This window comes from Agelaius phoeniceus, chromosome 11 (assembly GCF_051311805.1).
Source record: "Agelaius phoeniceus isolate bAgePho1 chromosome 11, bAgePho1.hap1, whole genome shotgun sequence".
In the NCBI taxonomy this organism is placed as follows: domain Eukaryota; kingdom Metazoa; phylum Chordata; class Aves; order Passeriformes; family Icteridae; genus Agelaius; species Agelaius phoeniceus.
The window spans coordinates 7,591,883-7,617,402 of NC_135275.1; the positions used below are offsets into that span (position 1 = coordinate 7,591,883).

Consider the following 25,520-nt stretch of genomic DNA (forward strand, 5'->3'; position numbering starts at 1 on the left):
TGTCCTCAGCTGTCTCCACTACTAATTGCACTCGGTTGGTGACTGCAGTGGGATGATATTTCACCTCAGTCACTAATACTTGATGCTACCTTTGTTTTGCTCTCTGCAAAATTTTAACAAATTTTTCTGCATAAGCAGTTTTCACACAATAGCTCAAAAGAGAGTAAGTAGATTACTGAAAAATAGTTCCCTCTCCAACTTAGTGCCACAAGATAAAGGCCTTGAGCTGGTTAAATTTGTTTATTATTTTGCAAATCGAATTAAGAAGCAGTTATGAATTAATAGGTTATTGGGAAAAGCATACAGTTGCAAGGATGTTTCAGTGATGTTATTTTAGATCAGTGGAAGTGTGTCCTGGTCAGCCAAATTGATGGTGTTCTGTGAACGTGTGTAGCTGTGTCAGTGACACACAGGGGCAAGGTGACATGACCACATTTCCTTAGTGCAGCTTGGCTGACCTCTGTTGGCTTTTTCCCGTGTTTGGAGGGAGGTCTGTGTTTTTGAGCTAGATTATCTTAACATTGCCAGGGCCCTTTGGTCCCAAGTGCATAGCAAAGTCCTTTATGTGTATTTTGTGGCTCTTTCCCTGTGCAGACAGTGTGCCTTAGCCGCGCTGAACGACGTCCGGCAGTACCTCAGCGAGGAGAACGGGCACGTGGCCGTAAGTTTCCTCTTGGAGACACCTTCTTGAGGTGCCTCTGCACGAAACTCTGTGTGTCTGCTGGATTATACACAGCCTGAGTGATTGCAGCTGCTGGCCAGTACACCAGATTTCTTGCCTTTGGCAGTTAGGTCTGCCTTGTTGCTGCAGTGAAGTGAGTGCTGGATTTCAGGGTGTTGATGCCATATTGAGCAGCTACCTTTGATTTGATTTGAAGAGGATAACACCAAGAAAAAAGTCCACCTTCTCTTCACATTGCTATAGGACAGTGTTCTACAATGGGCCATTAAACACATCTGTCATTTTGCTTGCATGTCTGTTTGATAGTTTAGTGTTCCAAGTGGAAGGTAAAGACTTGCTGAACAAAAAGTATCCTCTTGGCACTTATTGCTGGCATGAAAAATGTCTGAAAAGAGCAGGAGAAACTTATAATGAGTTAGTGCATATCTTAGTATTTAATAATGGGATGCAAAACATCAGTTCCTCAACTATTGACATTGCATGTTGAGAGTAATTTTTCAAATTTTTGTCTTAAGACTACTGACACAACTCTGGGGTTTTTATTAACTAAACAGGGAAAACCATTAACCATAAGTTCTGCTGGATGCATGAAGTAAATGTTATGCTTTGGCAAACTTCATACTTTAGTAAAACATTGATGTGTTCAGAGATAAACTGAGTTCCTAGAAAAATGGCTGTATTGATGGTGTTATTCATGGGCAGGATTTACAACTCTTGCAAGTTTTACACTTGCATTTGAACAGCCTATTGAACTGCAGCTTTTTTTTTTGTAGCATAAGTTCACAAAAAACTTGTGCATTAATATTTAATGCTGATAAGGGGCAAGGAGGAAGATTCTCTCCTGTACTATGTGCTAGGCTTAAATTCTGATTTCCTTTTCCAAATCCAGAGTTCTGCTAGAGCTGTTTTGAAAGTATTACTAAATTTTAGTATTGAGAGAATATGTGTAAAGTAGTAATGTCTTTGTTTTCTTGTTGAGCATGTTGAGATAGTGGGGTAGAGGGAAGTTTCCATTGCTTTCCTTTTCACTGAGGAACTTTAAATCCATATTTGGGTTGTTACTAACACAGTGCTTTCCACAGGCTGCGCTGCTTTTCAAATTCCTTTTTCTCTCTCCCTTTGGTTATTCCTAGGTCTTTGATGCTACAAACACAACTCGAGAACGTAGAGAAACTATTTATAAATTTGGTGAAGAAAATGGATATAAGGTGAGTCAAAGCAAAGCAGTTCTGAGCTATTGCATTTTGCCCTTATCTGTACTCCAAGTGCACTAGCATGAGCCACGTCTTTCTTGGATGTTTAATTAATAACATGTTCTGTGTTCCTAAGCATTGTTTCTGATTAGAAGTCATTCAGTCTTCATTTTTCTCATATTTAGTGTTTGCACTGTTTGGAGCTAAGGTATTTTGTGCTACAGCTTCAATTTTGTCTTCCTGGACGTGTGGTCATGAGTGCAGTGCAGAAAGAACATTTAAAGTATGGTTCTTCATGCAGTTCAGATCTTTGCTGCAGGAACATGAAGGGGGTCCTGTGTTAGTTCTGGACAAACCAAAAACTTAGTGGTTTTCTGCCTTCTGGTTTTACATTTAGCAGTTCTCCAGTCATCTTTCATTTCCTCTAAACTTAATCTCTGTAAGCCTTTGACACAGCAGAACACAACCCTCTTTATAAGTGAGGCTTCTCCATGAGCTGGGAAGCTTCTGAAATGTTAATTCAGAAATGTTAGTTACTGTTTGTGGGGCTGAACTAGCATCCTCTGCATTTGTTTCTTCCTCTTCCATCCTACATTTTTTCTACTGCAAGAATTTTCCACTTGCAAGCATTGTTGGGGAAAACAGCAGAGAGCAGATGTGTCATGGGATGGGGAGCCAGGGATTTCTGGTGAGAGGGTCTGGAGAAGCTTTCTGAGTAAATGGAGGAAAAAGGCCTTGGCATGGAAGTGGGTGACATGCTGCTTGTGTGTTAGACCCAGAGATGTTCTCATGCATCTTCCTTCTTCCTCCCTTCTGTTCCTTCTTCCTCCCATTTGGACTGAAGACCTTTTTTGTGGAGTCTGTATGTGTTGATCCAGAGGTCATTGCTGCAAACATTGTGGTGAGTAAGGGAAAGTTTGCTTGATATTGGGAGGCTTAAAGTAGCTTAGTATTTTTAGAAGTACATTATAAGAACTTCCAATAACAAAAACCTCACGTTAGCTCTCATTAATGGAAAAAATTCTTTTTTTTCCCTGTCCATGTGAATGTTACTAGCTCAGAAATTTAATTCTCTGAAGAGTTGGGGTTTTTTTTGCTTTACATGTATTTTAATGAAGTTGCAGACAAAACTTTTTGTTGTGTTCTCCCACTCCCTATTTCTTTAAACATCCATGAAGAAGGGAAGGAAACTTAAATACTGTTCTCCTGGTTTTATTTTAAACAGCAAGTGAAGCTGGGCAGTCCTGACTATGTGGATTGTAGTAATGATGAAGCAACAGAAGACTTCATGAAAAGAATAGAGTGCTACAAGAACTCGTATGAGACTTTAGATGAAACTCTGGACAAGTGAGTGATGAAACAACACTGTTATTACTGCTGCTGATCACAATATTATTAAAATCTTATTTTAAGGGTTGGGGCATCCTGTATTGGGGATTAGGGCTTTCAGGTCATTATTTTAGTGGCTTGATCTCTCTCCCCTTTGGCAAATTAGAGTGTTGACTCTGGGGGTGTAGCATGGAAACTTCCTTGTTAGAGGAAAATTGGCTAGTGAGTCTAGTCTGGGACAATATTCTTTTTGATTTTCCCACTTGGAGAATGGTATTTATTCTTCAGGTATAGAACCAGCATTTAGCAATTATTCCAGACTTTCTACAGTGGTTGGTTGGTACTTGGTTTTTTTGATACACAGAGGAGACATGAGTGATTTGTAAGCATAACTTAATTGGTTGGCATGGTTAAGGTTAATTATGAACACATCAGTCTTAAAAATGTGACTTGTGAATTAATTTCTTTGTGCTTGCAAAATTATCCTGCAGGTGCAGGGCTCTGAGAAACTGTCTTAGCTACATTATTTGTCTTCATGCCAAAGCATTCTTCTGGTTTTTATTAACTTTGAACTCTTGAAAATAAGGTAGGGATGAATCATGTGAGGAGGAGCCCCTTTCTTCGTGCTACAGCCCAGCATTTCAGAGTAGGATTTGGAGCTGCAGCCATCCCAGGTGCTGCTGGTTTGTTGCAGCCAGAGCTGCAGGGAAGGCTGAGCTGCATTTTAATGTAATTGAGCGTGAGCAGCGTGGAGCTGGCTCAGTTCATGTGTGTAATTCCTGTGATGGACCCAATGGCTGAGCCTGCCTGGAATGGCAATGATTAACTCCAAGGAACACAGGCAGGAGTCAGGGTGCTGGTGCCTGTTTCTCACTGCCTCTCTTTGGTTTTATTATTAGTTTCCTTGTTTCATTGCAGTGTGGTGTCTCAAACACATAGCTAGTAACCAATAGTGGTTATTTTCAGCTTATGAGACATCTTCGAACGAGAGGCTGCTCTAGAATTATAGCTCAGGTGATAAAGGATAAGCAGTGAAAACTGAAATTATAAGCTGTCTGATGCTGAGAGAAGGTAGTGGTGGGGTAGATTACAGTACAGTTAACAAAGGGTTGCTCACAGAGCAGTTGAGAAAATGTCTTGCTTCAGACTATTCCCAGGCTCTTCTGGTGCCCTACTTTTCTGGAGGGATTAAATGAGATGGGTAATTAGTGACCACTCCTTTTGGCCCCTGGGTGCAATCAGACAAGCACTTGGTGATGGAAAGTGTTTGTAACCTGGGGAAAAAATCCCCAAATGGTATTGTAAAATAGCTGTATATCTTATTTAGCTGTGGTAACTTAAGTGACTCCACTGAATCTCCTTTTCAGTGTGTGGGCTGTATTTTTCCAAGGGTAGGATCTAGATTTGGATGAAGTGCAAATAAAGGAGGCAGAAAAGAAAGTGATGTGAGCAGCTCCACGTGAAAGGAATAAAGTTCATCCTGTACCTTTGGAAGTACCTTTGGAATACTGTGTTATTTCCTAGGACTAATGCTTATTCTGTGGCTGAATGAGGATTTTTTAATTTCTTTGGCTTGTCTCCCCTTTGTTTCATAGCAGAGAGGGTGGAAAGATTGTGCTACGTGCTAATAACAACAATGTGGAACCTTACTTTTTTTATTTTTTTTTGTAACTTGCTCATGAAAGGGATCTTTCTTACATTAAAATTATGGATGTTGGAAGGAGTTACCTGGTGAACAGAGTGATGGATCACATCCAGAGCCGGATTGTCTACTACCTCATGAACATCCACGTGACTCCTCGGTCAATCTACCTCTGCCGCCACGGGGAGAGCGAGCTCAACCTCAAGGGGAGGATAGGAGGAGATCCTGGGCTGTCTGTCAGGGGGAAGGAAGTATGTACCTGCAGCCAGGTGTAACTGTGAGCTCTGTGTGTGTTTGTGCTGGGCACTTGCAGCTTTCCTCCTCTACAGCCTTTTCCTCCTAATGAGTTTAAAAGACTTTTTTAGTTGTGTGTTTGGGTAGTGGAAACAGGACGGGCACTTTGTGTGTTGTGTTTGTACTCTTTTTATCTGTGTGTCTCTCTGTTGGCTAAAATTCCTTTTTATCCCACACCACAAAGCAGTTGGCAAGAGGGCTTTATTTTTTAACTATATTGTTGTGAAATCCTGACTAGTTGGGTAATTGGGAAGGTGTACACAACTTTAAGCTGAAAGGAAAATTAGTGGAAGGAAAGCTAGGAACTGCTAAAAATTTGTATTTTCCTTGTACTTCTTTTCTTTCTGCTGTCCCTCTTGGATAATGGAGTAGGTTGTATTTCTTAGCAAAACCTTTGACAGTCTTTTGGAAAAGCTACAGTGAGCTTACAGAGGCTGGAACCCCTGTATTCTAAACTCAATGCTCTGTGTTGGCTCTGAGCCCTCATCCAGTGTCTCTTGGTTTTTCTTCCAGTTTGCCAAAAGCTTGTCACAGTTTATTAATGAGCAAAATATCAAAGATCTGAAAGTTTGGACTAGCCAGATGAAAAGGACAATTCAGACTGCTGAAGCCTTGGGAGTGCCTTATGAGCAGTGGAAGGTTTTGAATGAGATAGATGCAGTAAGTTCTTCTCTTTTAAATGCCTAATAAGTTGCTTTGATTGTTAGGGGTGAAGAAAGTACTTAGTTTTTTAACTACTTTTTAAATATGTCTTTTATGGGATAGAAGGTCATTGAAGCTGCTTCTAAAGTTTGGAAATAATTGTCACTACTTAACAAACATTAAACAAGACTGAATGTTTCACTGAATTTTGCCATTGTTAATTTGTTGTTCTCTTGTCTTTCCCAGTAAAATGTTCCTCTGTAGAAGCCATGATGTTATGAAGTGTTGGTTGGTTTGGCTTGGAAGGAAGTTTGTGGTGGGGGGGGTTTGCTAGCTGGCAGTTTCCAGCTGCAGCTGTAAGATATAAAAGAAAGTGCAATAGATAAAACATGGCCTTGCTTTGTCCATAGATGTAACTTCATCTGTAAAGGGATTTAGTGATTCCTCCTAACCACCTCTGAATCAAACTGAGTGCCCTGTTTATTGTATGTGACAATTTTAAGTGTCAGAGTAGCAAAATAAAACTTCTAAAGGTTATTTGTATATGGTTTTATGTAAGAGTGATATCTGCTTTTTGCATTACTGGGAATACATGTTTTTTAATTATTTTCATTACTGACAGGGAGTGTGTGAAGAAATGACATATGAAGAAATACAGGAAAATTATCCTCTTGAATTTGCACTGAGAGACCAAGACAAATACAGATACAGATACCCTAAAGGAGAGGTATGCTATTTTCAATCTCACAAGTTGAAGGGCTTCCTTTTCTTCTTGCATATATTCATGCTGGCTTTAGGAAGGAAAAACAAATTTTTAAATTAATGAAAAGGTTGTTCCTTTCTCCATGGAAAAACACATAGGATCTTGCAAGGATTGAGCCCAGACCACTTCTGTTGATTCAGGGCTTGAAAAATAAAACCATAAATTTAGGAAAACAATGGAGAGCTTTGGTCTTGTAGACTTCGTTCCTGTGCTGGTCCTGCAGTGATAATGCAGGAGGAATTATTGCAGGGCTTTAACTGCTGCATATGCAAACATGCTGCTAAGGTGCCCTGTTTCTGTTCATCCCTGCTCTTGGTGGTGGCTGTTTTGCAGGCAGCTCTGGCTGAAATGCTGGGGAAATCTCCAGCCACGTTATTAAACTCCTTGCCTCTGGGAAAATAAACTTGCTGATGGCTTTTCTAAAGCAGCCCTAGTGCAGTGCAGTGATGGCCAGATGGTCACAGGGCCATCGCTGGGGGCTGAGGTCTGGGAGGAGGGATTGGCCCAGCTGCTCCTGCTTGAGCTGTGAGGAAGCAGAGCTCTGCCTTCTTCCTCAAGAGCAATCATTGTGGCAAGAGCAGTGTCCCTGGCAGTGTGGCCCGGTCCTACTAATGAGGCAGTCATTAAGCAGCAAGTTCTCCTCATGCATTTGAACAAGGAGTGTTTGTTTTTCAAACCAGTTCAGTCCTGGGGATGGTGACTGACATTTCAAACTCCCTCCATGTGTTGTATGAGATGGGATGAGTTGATCTTGTTTATCCGAGGCAGTTTTGTGTCTGGTAGCAGTGTGAGGGGTTTGCACAGCTCTCAGGGGGCTTTCTCTTGTCCAGGGCTCAGTCAGCAGTGCCACTTGCTCCTGCCTGGGGACCAGGGTGAAGGTTTCCTGCTGTGCTTGGTCCCTGCCCTGCTGGGCAATGTGCTGAGCTCTCCACCTGTGGCACCTGGCACATTTTGGAAGCACCTGGCACATTTTGGAAGCAGAGTCTTTACCGTGCATGTGACATTCAGTTCAGTTGTGCCCATGCAGGAGCCCTGCTGTTCCCCTGCAGCAGCAATTCCCTGTGCATGGTGAGGCAGGACAGGTCACCAGCAAGTCCTTGTGTTGGCTCTTGGTGGGATGGTGGCTGCTGTCACCAGGCCAGTCCAACATGCCTACAGCTTGTTTGGAAAGGGCAGCCTGAACAAGTCAGGCTTTGTGAACTCTTTGCATGCTGATTGTTGGCTGAGCTTCCTAGATTTGGGCTTGGAAGAGAGATGCTTTTGAAGATGAGCTATGGAAAATAATGTGCAAGACTCCTATTTGCAGATGTGAATTAAATCCTAGGGATTTTGTGGAAATTCTTGATCAAAGTGGCTAATTTAATGAAGCTTTTCTATGAGGGAGATTTGTTTTGTTATGTGTATAATAAAATGTGTTATGTGAGTGCTTAGGTCAGAACTGTGTTCTTAGTTTAATGAAAATTATTACTGCAGTATTTATCTGTGCACTAAATAATATTTAGAAGATGACTAATAGGAAAGTAAGATTCCCTCTGTATATATATCCTGTTCAAAGAGTTTTTCCTTTTTAATGTGCTCTGTGTTTCTCCTCCCCACCCAGTCCTATGAAGATCTTGTTCAGAGGCTGGAGCCAGTAATTATGGAACTGGAAAGGCAGGAGAATGTGCTTGTCATTTGTCACCAAGCTGTCATGCGCTGCTTGCTCGCATATTTCCTTGACAAGCCCGCAGGTAAGTCTTCCTTGGTGCATTACAAACAGGCTGCTTTTTTGAACATTTACTGCTTAAGGTTCCACACAATAAATTCTAACAATTTGCTCTATCATCAGAGGCTGGTTTTGCCAGGCAAGTACCCAAGTGTATTTTTTGGTATTTGACCCCCACATAAAACTTGGTAGTTGATGTTATTGAGCTGCTCCTCACCTGAAATACTGTGATAGTTGTTTTTTGCTTTGATTAACATCTCTGTTGCATACTAGGAAAAGAGATATCCTATTAGGTAAAAAGTTATTCAAGTAGCTGACCTGAAACATAACAGAAGAGTCAGTTGTAACCTGTATTTTATGTGTAATTTGTGGTTTGATTTCTCAGAACAACTGCCCTACCTGAAGTGCCCACTGCATACCGTCCTAAAGCTAACCCCAGTGGCTTATGGTAAGTGCAAGTATGTATATTTATTATATAAGTCTGGCTATACTCATCAGGAAAGGTGGTGGAGTGTTTAAAACACACTTTATGTTGCTTTAAAATAGTCAGGTTTGACATTGCATGTTTGCCTGCAGAGCTTTGCTGGAATGAATGAATCCTCTGGATTACCCTTGCTTTGCCTTGTGCCAGGAAACACTTGTGTTGCTGAAGGCCTGAAACCACCAGTGGGTGTAACTGCTGGAGGGGACAGTTTTTGTGCCCAGTTCATACTCTATTTCACTAATTCTTCTGGCAAACCCATGCATTTACACGTCTGCTACAGCAAGATCTGAGGTTTTATTGATGTATTGGAGGGTATTGCTTTGCAAAAGACAGGCAAATTTGTATAGGTTTTTCATCTTGCCAAATGTGTTTCCTTAGCCTTAGATAACTTTGTTCTCTTTTCCTGAACTATTTTTTTTTCCATGGACTATGAGAATACCCCATGAACCACTTTGTTTGTTGATGGTGGCATTTGTTTGTCAGCTGCCGTTCTGGTGCTTGGCTCAGGGGCTTTCCCTGGGCTCTGTGGGCAGTGTGGGGTGAGGGTTGCTGAGTGCCCTGCTAGGACTTTAGGCTGATTGCTGATGGAGTTTTGTGTGTGTTCCCACCTCAGCTTAGTGTGTGCCTTCTGCTCATTTTCATTCAGTTATGGCTGGGTCGTATCTGCTGATATCCCGCTTGAGAAGATCATCTCAGGCAGAGAATTATCTGCACAGCTTATTAGGAAAAATATATTGCCCAAAAATTCTGGTTCAGTCATTAATTGGAGGCTGTCTTTGATTATCAACTCTGAAAAATAGCGGTCCAGATCAGTACTTTGTGTTTTGTTAAGTTTCAAATGAAGTTGAAACAAAGAATATTATGAAACACAGTAGCTGCTGCACTGGAAAATCTGTGTGAGGGGATTTTTGTCATTTGGTTGCAGTTTCGTCTTACAGGAAGGACAGCCTGTGCTGTGGTGACATCTGGTGTTCCCAGCCTTGCATGACAAGCTGGAGTTTTGAAAATCAAGATTCACCGCAGTTAAAACTTGGGCTTTTTAAAACTGAGTTCTTCTGACCTGCTAGAGTCTGCCTGTTTTCCACAGCAAGGCTTTGTTTTGGGGTTCTCTTTGGTTTTTTGGGGGTTCTCTGGTGGATTTTTTTTTTGTTGTTGTTGCTGTTTTTCTTTCTTTGCAGGAGGAGGGAAGTTGGGTGACTGTTCATAAATTTTAAGAGGGTGTGGATGTTTGAGTGTTTGCTCACGCACTAAGAGAGGAAGGAAACAACGTGGTACAAAGCACTGTCCTTGCCCTTCTGACTGGAGGGAAAGAAATGCCACTGTCCTTTTTTAAGGGGTTTGATACGTATGTCTGATGAGCACATTTGAGCCAACCTGCTTTTTGGAGTTCAGCCATCTGAAAACACAAGGACTGTGTGAATTATTTCTGCAGTACTGATTGATGGCACTTGGCTCCAGGCAGGCAGGATGCAGGATCAGAGCTGGTGTGTTTGATACCTCCCAGCTGAGCCTGCTCTGGGGAAATGCCTCCCCTGGGGCTTTGCTCTTCCTGGTGGTGGAGAGGAGCATCATTGCCACCTTAAGAGTCTGACCTGCAGTGGAGGAACATCTGGTACAGCCTGACAGCTGGATCAGGGTGGATGAGACCTTTACTCAGCTGTCCAGGGCAGTGGTGGTTCTATGAAAAGGGAAACTGCAGCTTGCTGTAGGTAGGAACTTGCTCATCAGCAATTAAAAATGAGCTGGGGAATGCACGTGGTAATTGCTGTGGAGAAGGCCTGTCCCTTTGGTTTATGTGTAAAGCTCTCCCCATGGGGCTCTCTTTGGATCTTAAACTCAGCTTGTGGCAAGGACTGAGAGGGCTCTGCAGTGTCTGCTGTGCAACAGCCCTGGGGAATGGCCAGCAGCAGGGCTCAGAGCTTGGCTTGGTCTCAGGGCTCACAGTGGATCTGTGGTCAGAAGGATGAGTAAGGATCCTGCTCCAGTGGGAGATGATGTGCTTTTCCTCCTTGAAATCTGTTTTATGGTTCGCCGTTTCTCCGAGTTCCCACAGTGTTTGCTCACAGTCTTCCTGACAAATGGGCTTTAAAAGGACAGGCTTCCCAAAGGGAAGGCAAATACTGGCCTTACTAATTTTTTTTTTTTTTTAAGTGGAGTGGCTTTCTAAGGAAATCCCCCTTTTCTGTCATGTAACAACTCCATGGAATGTGTTACAACTTCAGAGAATAAATGAGGAGAAAAATCTGGAAACCTGCTTGTGATAGAGGATGGAGTCTGGTGTGTCAGAGGAAGTGACTGTTAATGATGCTCTGTAGAGTAGTGGTAGCTTATAAAAGTCATGTTTGTGTGAGATGAGCCAGGGTTTGGCAATCAGAGATGGCTTGAAGTGCTGTGGCCATGGTGTATGGAGTAATTATATCACTGAGTGGATCAGTTTATACTACCTGGGAAATAGTTGTTTCTTCTCACTGTTTTAAGTTTTCTTGCCTCACTGGGGTTTTGAATTTTTCAATGTAAAGCAGAAGTTCCTTTTCAGGAGTCAGCATTGAAGTTCTGTTTAGCTTGGGGTTAAAACCATTTTGCACATATAGAGGAATGGGGGTTGTTGACAACACACTGTACCTTCTTGTAGTTGTTTTTATGTTTAAGAAATGAGAGCAGCATTTATCTTCTTAGAATTTTACTGTAGTACAGAAGTCCTGGATGTTTAAAACACAAAAAGTTACAAGTAAAAACTTCCTCATTGAATGTTTGTGTATGTTAAAAAAAAGATTTTTTTTCCAAAGGAAATAATGATAAAGCTAAGCTGAGGAGATTGATTATCAGATGGACAATAATATTAATCCATGGGGAACAGATTAATTTCTGTAGCTTTAGTTCTTCAGCATTCAGGAAATTCTGGTATAAATCAGAAGGGGAAAGTGATTAACCTTTACCATCTCAAAATTTGATTGCATCATAATTATAACTTCACTTTCACAGCAGATGTGTCTAAAAATGTGTTTTCTATCAACAGGATGTAAAGTAGAATCTATATTTCTGAATGTCGAAGCTGTAAACACACACAGAGATAAACCTGAGGTAAGAATATTTTTCAAATTGGAGAACTTGATTTAATGTATGTTCTGAGCTGATTTCCATTGTCATTGTGGCTAGAATTGATTTGATAACTCAGCTGAGTTTTATTTTATTTTACATATGAAGCTTTACTACTGGTTTACTCTGAGGGGGGAGCAAGTTTTTTATGGACTGAATCAAACTGTAAATTCTGTAATACTGTGAGTTCTAGCTGGAATAGTTTGTCTTTGAGAAATGAGAATTTGAAGATGTGGTGTCAGTCTGAAAACTCTATGAAGTTCTGCCAGGCTTTGTCACTCAGCAGAAGTAGGTGTAGCCCACAGTTGTGTTATGAGTGCCACGCCTGGTCTGGGGAGAGAAGTCATCAGCTTTTTCATCACTACTGTATGAAAAAGAGGAATTGATGATGTCACCTGTGTTTTAAGCCAAAGCTGGAGAGGAAGACTAGCTCTCAGGAAACTGCAGGACAGCCGGGGGAAGGAAATTGAGCGTGTTTGTGAAATGTAAGTGCAGAGAAGCTGTCAGCCCATGGCAGCTCTGTGCCCTGCCTGCCTCAGGCTCTCTGTGCTCCTCAGTGCCCACCTCAGCTCAGGCTCCTTCTGCTGCTTGTGCCAAGCTCTTCCTTTGCTTTAGCATCAAAGTTGTGTGAAATGTGTCAAGGTTAAAGCTCCCTGGTTCTCTTGCAGATCCTCAGGCTCATGCCACCAGGCATGGCACTGATTCTGTGCTGAGGTCAGGAGCAGTGCCACTGGTGAAGTGGAAGTCAGTCTGATAACATGAGAAATAAAGGCTGTGTTTGGTGGCTTTCAGAGCAACAGTTGATGGTGAAGAGGAATATAGTGAGAAATGAGGTTTTATCTGTGTATTAAACAAGGCACATGACATAAAGTGCCTTTTGTAACTGAGGGTTCACTTTTGTGCAGAATTCATACCAGAATTCTTCTGCAGATAAGTTTTGTTTTCATGACCTGGGTATTCCAAGTTCTGAAAACACTGACTTTTGGATGTTTTCTCTTCAACAACTGCATTGCAATATTTCCTTCCTCTTCCTTTTCCTGCTTTGTCATTCTGCTTTCCCATTTTGTATCTTTGATTTATCATGTTTAGGAAATCCAGTCTGTGTTTTCACAGTACCTAAAGCAGGAGAAGCATAGTGAAAATCCATGAGGGTGTCTTAGAGCAGTAGGTTATTTGTGTATAGTAATGTAGATGAACATTTTTAGTTGGGCTGATCAAAATATCAGTGCTAAATTTACAGCTTGCTAAAATGTTGCTGAAAATGCCAGCCCTCTAACTGAAGGGGTTTATCTCAAGGTGGAAAGCTCTGCCTGAATCACCAAGTGGCTCTCCACATGTCTAGCAAGGGATGTGGCCATGCTGGCACCGCTGTGGGGTGGCTCTGTTCAGGTGCAGAGGATCAGGAAGACATTTCCGTTGCCGTCAGCTCAAAGACACAAGGCTGATTTGAGCACAAATGAATTGAGTGAATGAATTTTATAAGAAGAAAAAAAAGGAGCAGTGGCATTTTCCTAGAACCCCTCAAATTCTTTTCTCCCTCTGCCCCAAAGGAAACCCAGCCTGGTGAATTTGGATGATGTTCCACTGTTCAGGTAGTGGGTCTGAATGAAGGACTTAAGGGGGTCCTGTCTGCATTTAATTGCTGCTCAGAGAACTGTGAAAATTTCAAAAGCTTTCATTTAAATCACCTATGAAAATGTTAATTACTTCTGTAAAATTAACTTTTCAAGTAGTCTATTGAAGTCAGAGCATTTAATGAAATACAGTGTCACATAACAGCATTGTTAAACAATGAGGCTATTGGATTGAGAATTACCCAGTGTCTGTTCTGTGACCCACCAGTCACTTATAGTCTGTGCTCCAGAACAGTGCCCTCCTTTTGGCTCAGCTGAAAACATCTATTTTCACGTGGCAGAAATGCAGGCAGAGCTCTGGGCTGTTTGTTTGTGGCATGTGTGAACCTCAGAGTACCGTGGGGACTTGTCTGGAGCAGACTGAAGCCTTGTGTTTGTCAGCATTGTGGTGGCTGAAGTTCTGACCTTTTCCAATGAAGGAGTCTATAGTCTTTTACAGAAAATAATTCAGGGGAGTTGCTTTAGCTGTTGTTTTCTGGCCCAAAGAAGGGACCCAGCAAGTGCTGGAGTGAAATGTCTGCTTTGCACATCTGGCTTAGTCAGTGAATGACAGAGAGGGCATTATCCATACCAGATCTGCTGTTTTATTTTGTTGAGAGGACCTGGGGGAGGGAGATGTTAGTGCAAGGTGAGCTGGCTTACCACAGTGTGGAACAAGCAGGACCAAGGAAACCCCTCAGTGTGAAGTTTGAAGAATTGGCAAAGATTTGGCCTAAAATGGATCTTGTAAGGAACTTTAAAGCAGTTTATCATGGTCTGCTCTCTTGGGAGGAGGGGGAATACCAATTGCACAGGCTTTGGGACTTTCAGGAGGTGGTGCCATAGCAGATGTGATTCCTCTTGGCTGCACTGGGGTCTTGCTTTCATTTGATTTTAAATAATTGAGTGCTGCACTGAATGTCATTGTTCCTTTGCAACCCCTGCAAAAAGAGGTGAGATCTAGTTGGTATGATCATCCTGGAATGGTTAAGGTGTCTGAGAACATATATTTTATTTTGTTGGAGTTGTTACATTGTCTATAACACAAGCACATGTTGAAAGCTTCCTCTTGGCACAGAAGCAGGTGGCATATTCAGTGAAACATATTCAGTGAGATGTGCATGTGCTGAAGCACGAGATAAGGTGGATTCCTACCTGGGCCTGTAAAATACTTCCTCCTAAATGTGTCTGACCTGAGCTTTGGGTAGTGCTGCTAGCAAGGGAGCTGCATTTAACTGCTCCTCAGAGGACTGTGAAAATTTAAAAAGCTTTTTTTTTTTTTTTTTTTTTTTTTTTTTACTGTAAATACCTTTTGTGCTGTCTCATTCTGGGACAGCAACCATCTCTGACTGCTGCGTCCTTGGGGTGTGGGGGGCTGAAACCATCTCTGCTTCTCAATCAACCCAGCTGTGTACTTGTGAAGGGACCTGATTGGTGGTTTTTGTTGGTCTTACTGCTGCATGATAAATATTGTCTGTATTTTTATTATTATACAGAATGTAGACATTTCCAGACCTACTGAGGACGCTCTTGTAACAGTCCCTGCTCATCAGTGAATCCTGTGTCCTGACCAACTATCAAACTTGGGTGCTGTTTTCATCCTGCTACTTCAAAATAAATTGAAAAACTAATCATTCCAATCACTTTGAAATAATAATAATAAAAAAAATAAAATAGCCACACCCAAACCAAACTCATAATTCAAACCAAATGTTTGTACAGCACATGATTTGAAAAAAATTAATCAAATCACAATAAAACTGTTGCACTGGCTAATTTATTGTGGATGAGTTATCAGACCTTGATCGGCTCTCACTGGAATGCTGGTTTTGTAAATTGCTGTCATTTAAATATCCTGCAGCATTAAGCTTTATTGTAATAGCCAGCAATCATTTAGTGTTAGCTGCAGTGTATTTATGAAAGCCATGAAACACAACATCCTGTGTGAGATAAGAAGGTCAGAATTTGTTTTGCCCAGCAGAGCACCAGTATTATCTGTTTCAGGGCCCTTGGGAGTGATTGGACTGCCATGCAGTGTAAAATAACAACCCATAATTACTGTAAATCCCTAATCCCACTGATCCACAGCACTAGGGCTCTACATGTGCTAATTAAGGATGTGCTGTTAGAGCAGGGTAGCAAGTTTTCACTTAGTTCCAGGACAATTATTCAAAGAACAGGAATGTGTATAAATGCTTTTAATATACAACTTTTGTTAACAGCTGTTCTGCATTAACCAGGCTCTAGGGTTTGCCTAGAGAAGGGATTTTAAATTCCCTCTTTTCCTGCTTTGTGTGGATGTGGGTGATGGAGCATGTGCAGCTCTGCCCCAGCTGCTGTGTACCCAGATTTTCTGAGGGCTCCAGTAAGCAGTGCTGACCATTCCAGAGCAGAGTTAGAAGCAGAGTTTCCAGAACAGAGTTAGAAGCAGAGTTAGCCAGAGCATTTTGTAGCTGGGTAGTGGCTCCAGCAGACACAAACCTCAAACCAGCAGGGCATGAATCCCAAACTGTATGATAGGAAAGCCTCTTGCAGGAGGGAGGACACTGCAGGCTGTGGGAGATGTGGTGCCCTGGTGCCTTTGCCATGCTGTTCTCTGGGCACAACAAGGCTGTGGGAAGTGCCTGTGCCATGGAGCAGGCAGGGAAAGGCAGAAAAACACTGAGCCTCAGAACTGTTTTCTGAAGGGGTCTTTAAGCAGTGAAAGTAAGCAGGACTGTAGGTTGTGGAAAGTTTTTAGCTGTTAGGTTTCTCAGGTGGTATGTTTTTCCCAAACCAGGATTTTGGGAAAAAAAAGAGAAATTTACATATCTGCCCTTCTGAAATGGTACTGAAGTCTTCAGAAGTTTGTAGCAATTGGGAATGTTTGCCATAACCAGAGATCCTCCTGCTGTGGTGCTTGGTGTTTAGTTAAACCACTGCCCCAGGGCTGAAACTGGGAGAACCTGGATCATTTTCCTGTTGTTGTCATGACTGTGATGTGGGAGTGGTTGGTCACTTTTCCATGTTTAGTTGCTCCAGGGTCTGGGCATGAGCTTTGCTGTGAAAGGTGGCCCAGAGAAGCAGCTGAGCCTGCTGTAGCCCCTTGTACAGAACCATGGGCCTGGTTGCTCTTACCTGCCAGCTGAGGTGACATTCCTGAGGGATCACAGGGATGCTGGCCACAGCCAGCTCCTGAGGAGCCACATGGAGACAGCTTGGAGTGCTGTCACCTCCACAGGCCACAGCTAAGGAAACCCTATCCAAATGAAATTAAATGCATTGCATTTCCTATGGAGCCAAAATCTGTGCAGTCATCTGCTGTGGAAAAACTGAGTTTTGTTGCTTGAAAAAGAGTGGCTTGGGCTGTCAGAGAAAATTGAGGGGGAGGATGACAGGAGCAGGAGCTTGGCCAGTGAGGGAAGCAAAGTTTGCCTGGTCTGTGGCTGGTGGAGGTGGAAGAGGGAAGGGAAGCAGCAGGAGCACCCAGGACCCTCCATTCCTGCCAGCTGCTGCCAGCCAGGTTTCCTGGGGCTGTGTCTGCTGAGCACAGCACTCGCTGTGCTGATGTGTGCCACTGAGTGAAGTGCATATTGAAAAGCAGAATGCTCTAAGGGATCTCCTCTTACAGCAGGATGGCTGAACAGCCCTGGCTTTGCCAGTGAAAGGAAGGCCTGATGCTGGCTGGAAGGGGAAGCTGGCTGATAGAGAGCTGGATATTTGTATTGTGCTCTTTATTTCTGTGCTTAGGCCAGGGCTGGCTCTTGTCTCCAGAGCTTCCTCCTTCTGCCTGCAGGAGCCTTTCTGCAGGATCTTCCTGTTCTGCTGTGAGGGCCACATTGTAGCTGAGTCAAAGCAAAACTGAGAGCAGGGCCTGTCCTCTTGGAGACCCACAGCACTTTGCTGGGGGAGGAATGTCCAAAGGCCAGGGCACAGTGAGAACAGCAGCAGTGGTATAGGAAGGTATTTGAGTTAATCTGTGTACTCTGAGTCTCTCAAAGGGTAAGATGGACTCTTGTGCAAGGCAGGGTCAGGCTGCTCCTGCTCAGGGAGCAGGCCCTGGAAGCAGCAAGTTCCTGCTGGGGCTGCCCAGGGAACAGGGTGCATGGCTGGGTAGAAATAGTATTTGGGACAGGTGGGTGGGTTTTATTCTGCCTCCTGTGTTTCCTGGGCTCTCCAGACTGTGTTGCTGCTGGTGTGGGGCTGTTCCCAGCACGGTCATTTGTCCAGGTGTGCTTTGGTGCCAGGCAGTTTCAGGAACTCCTTCTGGTCCCAAGAGTAAGGCTGAAACCTCTGTCCCCTCTCTAAGCAGCAGCACTGTCCTTGTTGCATGGCTTTTCCCTCACAGTGCCCATGGCTGTTCTGAAAGTGGGATCCCAGTTGCCATCATCTCATCTAATGGGATTCCTGTGAGTAGGAATCCACTTACAGTTAATGAGGATATTGGTCCCTTTCTAAGCCCCTGCTCATCTGCTCTCACTGCTGGCTGTTGTTTGTTTAATAAGCCCTTGGGGGTGTTTATCAGGGTTTATCCCAGTTTCCTTCCTTCAATGTGACAGTTCAGCACACTTTGCTTCCACAGCCTATTTGTTTACTCGAATTCAAGCTTTTTTTGCTTTCAGCTTTCTTGCCTGCTTATCAATATTCCCTTTGGGTCTGTCTTAATTATTAGAATTCTGCTTTTATCCAATACCTCTCATTCACTGAAATAAGCTGCATCTCCTGCCTTGCCTTAATCACCTCATTTCCTTTTAGCTTCATGTTTGAGCTGTCTAGCTCTTGCTGCTTGAGGACTAATTTCCAGTACCTCTGGATTCCTGCATTTTGATGCTTCATTTCATGCTCCATTTAATTTTCTTTGAATCAACATCAGATGTTTAGCTTAAAAGATTTCAGCCAGTATTCTGGGAGAGCCTGTGGAGACCTCACTGCAGTCCCAGGGAAATTCTGGGTATGTTGCATCAGTTGCTAAGAAAAACACAAACACACCAAATGCCAGCACGCTCTGTTGGTTTGTTTTTTGTTTTTTGTTTTTTTTTCCCCATAACCATGCAGAGTATGACTTGTTTTGCTAACTCCTTGTGTTCTTAGCAGATACCGGTGCTTTCTGATGCTTTCCCCTTGCTTCAGAAGAGATGCTTCTTGTAGAAGCTTCTTCTTGAAATAGGGCTGTTGCTTTGCTTTCCTTCAAAGAGATGTGAGAGTGGCTCAGGCTGTGTGCTGGTGGGTGCAGGGATTTCCAGTACTTGGACAACTCTGTCCAGCAGCATTTGCTGTGTGTATGTTCCCAGAAAGCTTGGTGTGGTATTCATGGTGGAAAATGGGGATTTACCCCAGGGCTTGAAGGCTGATGACAGAGGAAAGGGCTGATGTGGATGGAGCAGAACTGGTAAGGGCAGAACAATGTTGGCAGAGTTCAACCTCCAAAGAGAATGTGGTGCTGCTTGTTTATAGCCTGCTTTCATAAGAAATGGCTGAAAATCTAGAAACTGGGGCTGGGGAGGGCATTGAATTGCTTTTTGAGTGGATGAGTTTTGACTGATGGAGTTGTCTGTCTGCATGTGCTGAGAGGGCCCCTTGCTGTGTGCTCGTGGGGCTCTCCTTTCCCCAGAGCTTGACTGGAGAGACTTGTTTTGAATGTAAACTCTAATAAATGTGGTAATAAAACCACTGGAGCATTTCCTGATGTCAGTGTGACATCTGCCACATGCCATGTGTATCCCAAAGTGCATTTAAACTTTATGTTACCAGCTCTTCAGGGAACACTTGATGTTACCAGCTCTTCAGGGAGTTATTCAGAGTTCTTCCAGTGGTTTGGCTGCTCACAGATAAGATCAGGATTGGCTTTATGGCTGTTGGTGTTAAGGAATTATTTCCTGGAGTGTGCTTGGAACAAGGAGAGGAGGGCTTCCCTCCCTCAAGATTTTATTGATTCCTGTCTGGTTTATGGCCTTTGCAGGGTTCTGTTTTTCCTTATACTACATGCATAAAGACTGGGAGAGACAGAGGGTTAGAAAAATGTGGTTAAAACAGTGATTAAAGGAAAAAAAGGTTTTAAAAGCTGTAACAGTAAGACCTGCATATGGTGTATAGGCACCAATTGTCCTGCCAGACCTGGTGTGGTACAAGTCTGAGGGATGCATTTCACTGGCAGCAGAGATCCTGCTTTTGGGTGTCTGAGGGCTCTGTCAAGCTCCTGGCACTGGGATGAGGTCCAACCTGATTCTGACAGGGGCTGGGGCCTCTCCTTGTGTTTTACAGAGCATTTTGAGGGGTCCAGCATTACAACTTGCTCACCTTTGTGTCCTGTAACAGCTGAGCAAAACCACGGCTGCCCATCAGACCTTTGCTTTAACATTTTATTTTATTTTTGTCTTTAAATTTGCAGAATGTAGGTGTGAATAGGTCGAGAGAAGAAGCTTTGAGGACAGTGCCCACCCACCTATAGCTGCAGCTCCCGGGGCAGCAGCCCTTCCTCCAGCAGCTCAGGGCCCCGCGGTGTCGGAGCAGGGCGGGATGGACGCGCCTGCCCTTCCCTTCCAGACATTTCGAATGTGATTCTGCTCCTCCTGTGCTCGTGGATAACTCCAAAGGTATCAGTGAAAAGATTGTGGGGAGCAGAGCAGAGTTGGGTTTAGATTTTTCTTATGTAAATTTGTGCAGTTTCAGTGGGTTTTTACTGTTTTTGTCTGTGGATAATGCAAGGTGGTTAATTGCCTGTGTTGATTTTACTGGCAGATTTTAACTAGATTTTATTTTCTCTTTGTAAGTGTTTTTTCTAAGAGTTCTCTTGTTTTTACTGTGAATGATTGCCTAGAATTACATGGAGTTTTTTTGATGGTGTATTTAACATGGGCAAAATTCTACATTTTGAGCACTGGAGGCTTCATGTTGCAAAGCTGCTTTAAATGGGGAAGCCCATCAGCTCTGATAATTGTCCTGTGTTTTAAAATGAACTTTGGTTTGCCAAACACAATTTAAATTTTTTCTGAAATTCACAAGGGAGATGTTCCCTTTGGAAAATGAAAGCATTGAAGCTGGATTTGCTACCTGGGAAATTCTGCTGTTTTAGCAAGATTTTGATACTTTCCAGAGACCAGGGGTATTTTGGAGGGCAGTGGGGGACATGAGTGTGAGTGACAAGTGGGGAATGAATGAAGAGAGATGGAAAGAGACATGTCCTTTCTGCTGCAGTTATGGGAGGGGATGAGCAGCTTTTCTGGAAGGGAGGGGAAAGGATTCAGTCTGTCAAGGGCTGGAAAAGCTGCTTGTCATGTTAGTGTTGTCTTTTATATTTTTAGATAATTTTTGGAATGAATTTCAACATAAAAGTATATGTTTCTCTTTTATAGCCACGTTTAATATGTACATCAGGAAACAGTACAGAAAGGTTAGGTGAGTTTAACCATTCTAACAGCTCATGCAACAAAAAGACCAGGTAAATTCTGAAATAATTTTAACAAGGCACGCCTGCCTTGGAGTTTCTCGTATTGTTTTTAAGCACCTTCCATCATCCCAGTTCTTCATTGCTCTTTTATGCCTAGTGAAACTCCAGTGCTAAAAATGGAATTTTCTGTGTCTGTCAAGGTCACAACCTTTTAACTGTACTAAATCAAAAGTGTATTTTATATGTGTGTTACCAGACAACTGAAGTGAGCTGCCAGCACTGCTGCTGGCTCTAGCTCTGCAATGAGGAGAACTATTCTTTGGTAGTTGAACTGTGTTTTTTCTAAGGAGTCTCTCCAATTAATTGAGCTTTTACCATGTGAGTTGGTGGGGTTGTTTTGTTGTTTTGGCTTTTTTTCTTTCCTGAATTCCTGTGTGAAATACCAGGCCCTGGTAACATAGTTTTGCAGGCAAGGGCTAAATTGTCTTTTGTTTGTGCAGGGTCTATAAAATAATGTGCTGCTGTTGTGATTACTTTTTTTTTTTTTTTAATAAGCTAAATTCAGCAATATATTCAGCTCTGGAAGTAAGCCATAGTGCATTGCTGGGTTCTGTTTCAGAGGAGGAATGTGTAGGGTGCAGAATGACCAGGAACACTTGCTTCAAGCGCTGCTGTCTAAAGCTTTGTGTGTGTGTGTGTGTTATGGTAATGCCATTTCAGACCTTTATTAATTCAGCTGTGCCCATAGTTGTGGGGTGAAGAGAGAGCCTGCCTGGCACTGCTCAGAGGAGTGAATTCATTGATGTGTGGTTAACAAGGCCACCTTTGTGGCACAAGTGAAGGAGCAATTTCCCCTCCCACGGTGGTGTGGGAAAGCCAGGCTGTGCCCCAGGCAGCCCCCGCTCCTCTGCTGGGACAGGAGGGGGGGTTGAGCAGTTTTTACACTGAGAATGTCAGGATTTATCTGTAAAAATCACAGGAGGCTGCATTAGAAAAGTGGGATTTTACTGGCAGATTGTGAGCTCAGACCTGGCTGAAGAAGTTTGGGCAGAAATGTGTCCCCCAGTGAGAGCTGAGCCCAGGGTTGCTTCTCTTTGCTGGCGAGCACAGCTTGAAGTGTCTCCTCTCCCCCTTTGTTTTACCTCTCTGATCTGTCAGAGGTGCTGTAACATCCTCGAGGCTTCATGTTCTATGTACAGTAGGTATTTTTATAGCCTGCTTTCAAATATACTGTGATGAGTGTTTTACTACAATGGGTGTTCAGTAAAAAGAGTTGTATAGAAGTGTAAATAAACTATTGTGCTGATACTTGAAGAGAAAAAAAAAATGAAGTTGTTGGTTCTATGGTAGGAATGTACTAAATCAGTGGCTGCATCTGACCCTGGCTGCAGAGAGCAGGTGTAGGTGATGAATGTAGATTTGAGCTGAATGTAGATTTGGAGTGATGGGTTCTCCCAGGGTGTAAGGCTGACTGCTGTTCTGGGAAGGTACAGTGAAGAATTGCAGTTAATTGTCACTTCTGTGAGTGTGTCCCCCACTCCTGACAGAACAGTCACTGACAGGAGAGGGGAAGACCCTTGTCCTGACCTTCTGTGTTTGTACCATTTGACTGCCTCTGTCCTGTGTGTGCCTGGCTCAGATGCAGTCTCTGGACTGGGATTAACCTGTCCTTTCTTACATCGTTGGCCTTTGTTGTGATCTTTCAGACAAATGTAATCATTTGACCTTTGATCCAAGTAATAAAGATCAAATGCTACAAGGTGCACTGCTGTGTGTTTCTTTCCATGTCCATTTCCAGTGGCTGAAGTGCCAGGTGAGTGTTCCTGAGCCTCAGCAGGGTTCCACAGCTTCCACAAACTGGGCTTAGGGAGTTTACATATAAATGTAAGGATTACATTAATTCATCTTGTGGTGCTTTATTGTGACAAATAACTATGATTGAAGTAGGAAGCTCAATAATGGAGGAAGTTGTTGGAGGAAGTGATTAAATAAATGCATGCCAGGATTTGCACATGATGGAGGAGAAAGGTAAGGCTTTATTAGCTTCACCTGGTCACTGGGATTAAGATCTGCTCCACCCTCTCAGACCTACACTGTCCTTACATTGTCTTGAACATGCTGCTGGTGTTTTGAGAAAGGTGAAAACCAACAGCCAAATGCTGCCTGTCAGTACAAGTCTGTATGCAGCTGGAGGGCATTAACTTTGCAGGAGTACTTATCCTTCAGAATGACAAGGACAAAATTAATGACTGCTTTGTGCTTTTAGAATTATGTAGTCACATTTTCATGTCTTGCTGATTGCAGCCCCCCAGGTGCTAACCACTTGTCTCTCCTCTGCTAGGTGGGAGCTGTGTTTTAATTGTTCTTTAACCCTACTGTGTATTTCTGTTTGGGGAGCAGGTAACTTCTTTGTTTGTTTTAGAGCTTTTAGGCTGCTTTCTGGACTAAATCCTTTAAAAGCTGAAACTTCCTGTACTATGAGCATGAGCCAGAGGCAATGGGTGAGTGAGTGAACGCAGGTGGTTCTCACAGGTGCCCCTGGGCTGCAGCAGCTCTGCAGAGGAGCTGGAGGAGCTCCCCAGGCTGTGCTGTAGCACAGGTAACAGTGGTGTAGGGCCCTGTGCAGGAGGGGTGGAGTAGCTGCTGTGCAGAGGAAAGGGATCTGTGCCCCTGTTGTGAGTGCAGCTGGGCACAGCTGTGGCAGGAGGAGATGCTCCTGGTTCATCAGTCAGATGCCAGCTGGGAGAGTTGCTGTGTGAAGCCTCCTGAGCAGCTCTGGCACTTGTTACTCCAGAGCAAAGCAGGTGAGTACAGGGAGCCAGTTCCCAAAAGGAATATTTACTACTCCTGCCAATTGATAACAACTTCTTTATGTGCAGATAGCCCCTGCTGCTGGCACCCACTTTTGGAACTCCTAGAAATGCCTTTCTGCTTGGGTGCAAGGGCACAGCACTCACCTTGGAAAGCAGAATCCCTTTCTTGTTTCCTTGCAGTGGGGTTGGTAAAGCAGGCCAGCCCTGGCAGTCTGGAAGTGCCAGCTGTGTTCTGCCCCTTCCAGCCTCAGTCTGCTGCAGGCTCAGCTGGCATCCGAGTTGTGCTGGCATTGCTTGAGTTATAACAATAAGCTAGAGCTGTTCTTTAGGAGCAGAACAAAGGCAGCAGTGTATTTCTTTTTTAATCTCTGCAAAGTATTACAGCTTTCTGCTGCTCTTTCAGCAGGATTAACAGTCTGAAACGACCCAGAAGCTCCAGGGTTCTCCTAGGAGTTCTGTAGCATTCCATAATTCTTGGGTCAACTGACACATGTACATTTTTTCTGCCTGCCCAGTGTTGAGAAAATTGCAATAGTGTTACAAGATACAGAAAATTCCTAAGAAGCAAAGAAACTTTGCTTCAGCCTGAATTTTATGAGCTGACTGCAAGGCAAAGGTTTTGGCAGGAGCTTTGCAGTCATTACCTTCGTTTTTCTTTCTCTCTAATGGCTAAAAATTAAAATTCAGAAGTAGGTGTTGCAAGGCAGCAGGATCTGGTTTTGTGCCCTTCTAACAGCAAGCAGGAGGAGCCACAGCTGCTGTGTTACAAACAAGCAAATAAAACTGGAAGAAGGATTTTGTGTTTGGCAGTTAAACAGAATAATCCCTCAGGCAAGGAACTCTGCAGTCATTACCTGGGTTCTGTCCTGCTGTGATTGCTGGGGCTGTTAGCAGGAAGTGGCATTTAGTGGCAGAACCCCACATTCCCAGGAAGGATGGGGCTGCTCTGGATGCTGAGGCCTCTTTGTCTCAAGGCTTAGACTGCCTTGGAATAAATGTAAATGTAATAAATGTAGCATTTATTCACCAAAAGCACCCCTGAGCTGTTTCTCTCAGCAGCTGGTCTTACACTAGGAATCTCTGCTTTCTCCTGACTCTTGTTTAATTCACAAAAATAGCAAATATTTTAAGAAAGTGATCAGGGCTGACCAACTGATCACTGTATTTTAAAGACCACTGGAGTTAAATTGTATATTGTTAAAAATCATAGAGCCGTGAAAGTTACATTAAACTTTCTTTTAATTGAAGACAAATAAAAGAACCAAGGGCTCAAACACATTTTAAAAAGACATCTTCTGTTCCCCAATGTCTTCTCTCGAGCAAAATATACAGCACACACATTATATATATAACATAACTACATTCAAGTACCAAACAGAATTTACATTTTCCCAAACAGAGAAAATAATGCACATGATTCACATACCTTAAACCCAACCATGCATAAAAACACTGCCAATAAATCAGGAGTTGAACATAATTCATCACACTAGGGTGTATTATTCTGAAGTATCGACGTCGTTGGAATGCATTAACACTTGGGAGTCTGGGTTTGTAACCCTGCTTTCAAGTCCAGCTGTTCAGAGACTTACTTGTTCAAGATCTGTTCAAATTTTGGGTTAATAAAAGAAAATCCATCAAATGCAGACTGATCCATGGACTCAATCAGGTTTTTGTCACTGTAAGACAGTTTTGGCTTCTCGCTCAGAAATTCTCTGTCAAAGTTGTTGTAGTCACTTGCTGATTTCTGTATTAGAGAGGAAAGACAGTTTGAGACAAATTTTGTCTTTTCTTCAGGAGCAAATTATTTAAATACAAAATGTTGTGAAGTTGGCCTTTTAGCTCCCTCCCTCCTTCCCCTACTTTAGAGAAAAAAAAATCTAATTTTAACCTATTTT

General features: G+C 43.0%; 2 protein-coding genes and 1 long non-coding RNA gene across 5 annotated transcripts in view; 2 read left to right on the top strand and 1 right to left on the bottom strand.

Annotated features, from left to right (window-relative positions):
- Positions 1–22,572, top strand: part of LOC129124943 (6-phosphofructo-2-kinase/fructose-2,6-bisphosphatase 4) — a 51,258-nt gene extending 28,686 nt beyond the window's left edge. For both annotated transcript variants that reach the window (XM_077184808.1, XM_054640157.2), the window contains exons 4-14: positions 595–661; positions 1,816–1,890; positions 2,720–2,776; positions 3,101–3,222; positions 4,890–5,097; positions 5,654–5,800; positions 6,405–6,509; positions 8,146–8,275; positions 8,636–8,698; positions 11,751–11,815; positions 19,811–22,572. In XM_077184808.1, coding sequence (XP_077040923.1) covers positions 595–661; positions 1,816–1,890; positions 2,720–2,776; positions 3,101–3,222; positions 4,890–5,097; positions 5,654–5,800; positions 6,405–6,509; positions 8,146–8,275; positions 8,636–8,698; positions 11,751–11,815; positions 19,811–19,870 — 1,099 coding nt within the window. In that variant the 3' untranslated portion in view covers positions 19,871–22,572. The remainder of the gene's footprint in view (positions 1–594; positions 662–1,815; positions 1,891–2,719; positions 2,777–3,100; positions 3,223–4,889; positions 5,098–5,653; positions 5,801–6,404; positions 6,510–8,145; positions 8,276–8,635; positions 8,699–11,750; positions 11,816–19,810) is intronic.
- LOC143695067 (uncharacterized) lies at positions 11,830–15,219 on the top strand. Its single transcript, XR_013183952.1, has 2 exons — positions 11,830–12,315; positions 14,940–15,219. It is a non-coding gene; the product is annotated as an uncharacterized LOC143695067 (long non-coding RNA).
- Positions 22,573–24,837: 2,265 nt separating the features above from the next.
- Positions 24,838–25,520, bottom strand: part of PRKCD (protein kinase C delta) — a 60,466-nt gene continuing 59,783 nt past the window's right edge. For both annotated transcript variants that reach the window (XM_054639917.2, XM_054639918.2), the window contains exon 18: positions 24,838–25,369. In XM_054639917.2, the coding sequence (XP_054495892.1) occupies positions 25,211–25,369 (159 nt within the window). In that variant the 3' untranslated portion in view covers positions 24,838–25,210. The remainder of the gene's footprint in view (positions 25,370–25,520) is intronic.